Raw genomic sequence first — 6424 nt, 5'->3', positions numbered from 1 at the left:
ACGGTTCTTTACATAAGGAGTTGTGTGCTTTGGTATCGGGAAACGTCATATGTAACAAGGTGTACTATAAAGTCAATTACTAGATATGCAATAAGTTATGCGGAGGGATGCTAGTGATGTAGATGGGATTTATCCCTTCCATATGACGGAAGTGATATCTATGGGCACGTTGATTAAGTGGAACTACTAAAATGCATGGTCATGCTCAAATAATTCATATATGAGATATTGAGCTTATTTGGTTAAGTAAGTCTACTTGAAGATCAAGAAATATAAAGATTGATAAGAGAATGACATAGTCTATGCCTCATTGATCAATCAAGATATCAAGAATAGAAAGACTGAATTATCCAATATAATAGGCACAAAAAGATTATGTCAGATCTTGACATTTTCGTCACTTGGGTAGTAATAATGTATTGCTAGATACTACATATTGCTTATGCATTTAAAATGTTGTTTTAGAGACATTACCAATACTATGAGAATCTATTATGTCACACACAAAGAACATATTGATTTGGATATGAGTTTATTTTAATTTGACTAAAATATGATGGAGCCTAAGATTATGGGGTTAAGTCTAATCCGAATTAGACTCATTGAGTTAAACTCAAATGAATTCAGATTAGACTCATTGGATTAATGAGTTAGACTCATTGGATTAATGGATAAGACTCATAGGCTTATTGAGTTAATGGTTAATCCAATATACTAAAATTCAACCCATTAAGAAGATTAATGTAGATTAATGAGGATTAATTGGTATCATTAATGAAAGAACACCAAAAAGCAAACTTTTGGTATTCTTTGAAAAATATAAAAGGTCTTTTGAATAAGAATTTTATGTGAGACTTTTCATCTTCTTATTCCTCTTCTTCTTCCCTTGGACGAACATCCTCTTGTTGCTAGCACAACAAGGTTATTCTTCTCCGAATCTAAGTTCGTGTAACAAACGTGGAACGTATTCGTGTGGATACCGAAGAGACGCAACCACTCTGATCACATTGAGATCCAACGAATCAAAGTTGTTGTCGGGATCGTATCATTCACACAACAAAGGTAACTATTCTATCTTGATAGAATAAAATAACATGTATATTGTATTCGCATGTATCTCTGGAGGGATCGTTTTTTCGCTACGTATTTTATTATTTTTCTCAAAAGATTCCTACAAGTGCAAAACCCTACACTTTCTTTAAACAGTAATATAAATGACTTAAATTAAATATAATTACCAACATAAGGATGATGAAATCGTTAGCTCCGAAGTTGGAGTTGGTCTGTCTATAGTGGTTGGGTGAAGCAACTTTATAGGACAGCAGCAGAACGAGGTTGGAGCAGCAAGATGATCGAGAATAAGCGTACAAGAGTTGTGTGTTGAGGGCTGCCAATGACCTCCTTATAAGCAATGTTGGAGGCGCCTCCAATAGCCCGAGGCACCTCCGACAACGCCTATCCGATCCGTAATCGTCGGTTTCTATCCGTGCTAGGGCACCTCCAATGCGCTCCAGGGTGCCTCCCAGTAGCGAAACTCTATCCTCAAACTTTATTTGCACGAGAGTGCCTCCGCCCCTATACAAGGCACTTCATTCAGCTCTGAGGTGCCTCCCTACAGCTCTTAGGCACCTCGGACACTATTCATCCGAGGCTGATTTTTACACTTAACTCCTGTAAAAGCTTGTTAGTCCAAATAACAAATGTACTCTACAAAATAAAGTTAGTACAATAAAAATAACACAATATTATTAATTAGATCCTATTTTGCTAAGACCAGGATCTAATCATGGTCTCAGCTTAGATTTTCAAAATGCATCTAAATTAGATCAGCGCCTACAGTCCCACTGAGACTCGTCCTCACTGGTTTAATCTCCTCAAGTACTTACCTTATTTACCATTGCAGGCTTACTTGACCTTGACCCACTAGGATTTCATGTCAGATGCCCCATCTAGACTTCAATCAATTGTCAAGTCTCGTGGACCTAATTGGACTTCCTACTAAATATCAACCTATCTGGTCTTCTCGTATCAATTATCAACTTAATTGGACTTTAGTCTGGTATCATCTCATCAAGTCTTTCAGTCTTATATGGACACGTGATAAATAATTGATTAAAAAATATAATATCTAATTTTAATTCATTTGTTATTCATCAGAATATGAGTTTGATTATTAATACTAATTACATTAATAATCTGCTCTCGCACACGGGCACAGGTATACACACATACAACCATATGAAGTTTTTAACTGCTTTATTATTTTCATCTTCTCTTAGCCTTGAGTTAATTTGAATATCAGAATGGTCATCTCGAATTCAACTTCAGTGTCTATTATAATCTCTTAAGTACCTGCAGAATCTTCGTGCAATCCTCTAACATCATGTCACCTGCAATCTTTTCCATAATTTCTTTTCACTAACTCACCAGATCTCAGTCTTTACAGGAATAGTAGCTATGACCCTAATTTATATTAATTAATTTGGATAAGTTTAAATAATTTTAAATAAGTTTATTGAATAATTTTAAGTAAATTGGCATGCACTAAACTAAACGTCATGTTGCACCCGTACTAATTGCACAAAACTTTGTTTAATTAATTCCCAAAGATGACTAAAAAAACCCAATTACCATTTAAATAATCCCTTCTAATTAAGGTTGTTACCTCACCTGAAACCCAAATCGCCTATCATTATTTACACGAGTCATTTTATTAGAGAATTGTGGTGCACATGTAGTATACATGAACACAAGAGGATAATTAATAATAAAAAAAAGCCATTGGAACATAAAAAATATTTGAGAAAAAGATGGGTGGTAATTAAAAAATATTTAAGTTTAATTATATTTGTGTGGAGTTGCACTTAATGGAGGTGTGCCTTCCATCTTTGACTATTTGCAAAATTTGATGATAAATTAATTAACCATTATCATTAATTGTATTATGATTGGATCCCTTGTGATGTGATCTTTTTTTATAAAAAAAATATTCATTTAGAATATTGTGCAATTGCATACTTATTTGCATGATGGTGCATGAATGTATATCACTATCCAAATTTAATTAAAATTTTGATAATCTCCTATGCATTCTTTAATCTTCAAATAAGAAAATTAAGAAAAAAGAGTATTATAAATTCGAAATCATTAATTTTGGCATGTCCAACAAAATTAAAATTTAAAAAATTAAGGCAAGTGGTTGTTGATCATTCATGCAACACATTGGATGTTGAGTCTCCGTGCTTATCCTTGGGCTTTCATGAATGTCACATGATTACAAAAACAATTGTAAAAAAAGAAAAATATACACAATTGTTTTTCTAAAATGAATTATATTTAAAAAAAAATCATCGAAAATAATAAAAAAAATTGTATATATATATATATATATACTTCCCCATTCTGTACGCCACGATTATTAACAAAATTAAAAGCGTGGAGGGGCACGTGTTGGTCTTGGACTGCTCACAGTAGCAGGGGCCCACTTTCTGTTTGGCTTTTCGATCCCCGAAACACTACCTTATTTCTGATTGGACCTAACTTTCCGTGACGCGATAAACAAAAAGGTGAACCCGCGGGTGACTGAATGCCCTCCGATATTCGGCTTTCGTGGGAATCTATCTGATGGGCACGAGCCCGTGGGCCCATGGCTCACTGGGCCCACCTCTTTTTCTTTTTATTTTTTCTTCTCATAATTATTAATTTTGGGGGCTATTTATTAATCACGGCATGCGAATTTTGCCTCTTTATTATTATATAATTATTATCAATTATATATATTAATTATAATTTTGATGAAGCTCCGTTGTCATCCTCCAGGGATGAGGGCGGCGAGGGGAGAGAGTAGTATTAATAGGGAGGAGGAGGAGGAGGAGAAGAAGAGGCGGTGCGAAGCTATCGAGGTCTCTGTGAGAGTGGGTGCTTTGGGAAGGGATTCTTTGTATTTGTGATGGAGAGGGACTTCTTGAGCATCACCGGAGGTGGGGCGGAGGAGGAAGCGAAAGGCAGCCGCCATGATTCAGGTGAGTCTTTTTAGCTGATTTCTTTGGTGGTTTTCTTTTTTTTTTAAGCACAAAAATGACATTTTTAATCTTATATTTGTATTTGGCACTCCTAGGAGGTATTTTCCCCTCTTGTTTCATGTGATTTTACATATTTTGCTTTGGATTTATCACCCTGCTCTTGCTCAAGATGAAGGGAAGTGTCTTAATGAAATTGGAGATAGGTTGATTAAACTGTGTAGTGGTGAGGAAAGGTAGTATGGCAGCATGCTGTTCTTTTACTTTTCATGTTTTGATTCATCTATGCATCTAATCTGTTCTTTTATAATAATTCTCCTTTTAGAAAGAATTTGATTAATTGCAAGTTGAGATCGATGGTATTAGATTTTGTTCAGTTGAGTAATTGGTTTGCACATACAACTGAATAGGTTGGTCCAGGCAGTGGCCTTCGACAAAGAATGCATCTTCTTTGCAGCAGTTCATTCCCCTAAAGGTTGCACAAGAGGATAGAACAAACAGTTTCAGTTTTGATCTAGTATCCTCACCCATGTTTCAGCCTATGAAAGTTGCTAATTCTCCTGCGTCTACACAGCAGGTTTGTAAACTTACTAGTACTATGGATCAGATCATAATCTTCCGAGTGATTTGCCAAATTTATAGACCTGACACATTCACATTTCTTCTAGAAATCATTCAGTCTGCATGATCTTCCACTTCAGATCACTGCTGGCCTTAGTGCTTCCTCTTGCCGTGCAAGTGGAACCAGAAGTTTTCCAATGACCTCATCTAATTCCGATGTGAATAGCGACCCTTTCTTCAAGTTCCATAATGAACAGCATCAATTTGGAGGAGCTACGTTAAACAACCCTTTTGTTAATATGAACATTGGAACCCTTGCACCCAGGTAAACTGGATGCAAAATTTTGCAGAATGCATTGGTTTAATTGACGAATATTCTGGTTTTTAACTATTATTGTTATAATTTATAACTAATTTTCTTGCAGCAATGTGCCGGTGGTGACAAAAATGATGGCACAGTTAACTATATTTTATGCTGGTACAGTCCATGTATACGATGATGTTTCCTTTGATAAGGTACTGTTTTGGATGATTTTCCTTAAGGTCAATGTTGAAGTGATGATTCCATGGTTGTGAAGCTATTTTCTAAGAACCTTCACTTTTAGGCCGAAGCAATCATTGCATTAGTGAGCGAAGGATCAAATTCAAAAGGAACTTTAAATGCTTCAAGATCCAAAGCACCTTTCAAGGTCACAGCTCCGGTTCCAACCAACTTTCCTGCATCCGATAGTTTAAGTACAAAACAGATCCTATGCCCTACTCCACTTCGGGTGGTATCACCCTGCTCAGGCTTCTCGAACCCTATGTTAGTGACTCCTGTGGCAGGGGCTAACTCAAGAAGTAGTTTTAGCACGCCAAGTGATATAGTTGGTGCCAATATTATGAGCTCATTGTCTCCGTCAATAAAGCAAGAGCCTTCCAGAACTTTGCCTTCAGCTTTTGGCTCTACAGTTTCTGTGGCCACTTCTTCTCGAGGTATACTTGCTTTCCTGATCCAAAACTTTTATTTGACTGATTGTTACAGATTGCATGTAGAACTATTTCACTTGTTGGAGCAATAGGGAGAACTTAGTTCCGCTCCACAAGAAGCATCACGATTCTTCATACTTTTACTTTGAAGAACTCGTATATTAATTAGTTTGTTAATTGTTTTAAGTAACTAATTAGATTGGTGATATTTGTCTTCAGCAGTACCTCAAGCTCGGAAAGCATCACTGGCACGATTCCTTGAAAAACGGAAGGAAAGGTAGGTTAATCATGGTTGACGAATCGAAGAACTAGTAATGTTTTGATATACGATACTGTCAATCAAGCAATTCTTTGCCTGCTTGTCAGTACTGATTATCCTTTGATAGCTTGCTGAATGGTGTCTGCTTTACAGGGCGAATAATGCCATGCCCTACTCCACCTCCAAGAAAAACCATGATACAAATGGTGATCTTGAGAGTGCTAATGCATCGAACATCTCTTGGTCACCTGATGTCAATCTTTCAAGTAATTGGTCAAGGATACCAAATTGTCCTTAATTGGTCAGATTTATGAAATGGTTGTATGAGTAAATGTGATTGGAGCTGCTCAATCACAAAAGGAAGGAAGCCCTGCTGCAAAACTAAAATTTGTTCCCCTATCCAGCTTCATGATTGTGTAGTCTGGATAAGCAGCTTACTGCTATAAAAAAGCTGATCGATTTTGGTTTCTGTTTTCGTGTAATTCACCATCTTGTCACTATCATTAATGTTCTTGTCACCATTCTCCTAATTCTGCTTGGCCGAGTAGTATTGTAATAAATGGTACGAGCTTATTATATCATTGTTCTTTTTTTTGCTGAATCTTTAGCCAAGTAG

At 36.3% G+C, this 6424-nt stretch overlaps 1 protein-coding gene across 2 annotated transcripts; it reads left to right on the top strand.

The window, feature by feature from the left end:
* Positions 1-3807: 3807 nt before the first annotated feature.
* On the top strand, positions 3808-6409 carry LOC122017332 (protein TIFY 6a-like). Of its 2 annotated transcripts, none has more exons than XM_042574915.1 (7): positions 3808-4022; positions 4430-4596; positions 4688-4905; positions 5006-5096; positions 5186-5555; positions 5772-5826; positions 5962-6409. In XM_042574915.1, the coding sequence occupies exons 1-7, from the start codon at positions 3950-3952 to the stop codon at positions 6104-6106; spliced, it is 1119 nt and encodes a 372-aa protein (XP_042430849.1). In that variant the 5' UTR covers positions 3808-3949; the 3' UTR covers positions 6107-6409. The 2 variants fall into 2 exon arrangements, with proteins under 2 accessions (XP_042430849.1, XP_042430848.1); XM_042574914.1 differs by having other exon boundaries at positions 3809-4022; positions 5769-5826.
* Positions 6410-6424: the final 15 nt, after the last annotated feature.

The sequence above is a fragment of the Zingiber officinale genome, chromosome 8B (assembly GCF_018446385.1).
Source record: "Zingiber officinale cultivar Zhangliang chromosome 8B, Zo_v1.1, whole genome shotgun sequence".
NCBI classification, from domain to species: domain Eukaryota; kingdom Viridiplantae; phylum Streptophyta; class Magnoliopsida; order Zingiberales; family Zingiberaceae; genus Zingiber; species Zingiber officinale.
The sequence above is the reverse complement of the archived record's forward strand: the minus strand, read 5'-3'. Positions and strand labels throughout refer to the sequence as shown.

Excerpts from the sequence above, each read along its gene's own strand:
- LOC122017332 (XM_042574914.1), top strand. The coding sequence starts at position 3,950 with ATGGAGAGGGACTTCTTGAGCATCACCGGAGGTGGGGCGGAGGAGGAA. Across the intron at positions 4,023-4,429 it reads AGGCAGCCGCCATGATTCAG|GTTGGTCCAGGCAGTGGCCT; the intron begins GTGAGTCTTTTT and ends ACAACTGAATAG. Across the intron at positions 5,097-5,185 it reads ATGATGTTTCCTTTGATAAG|GCCGAAGCAATCATTGCATT; the intron begins GTACTGTTTTGG and ends CTTCACTTTTAG.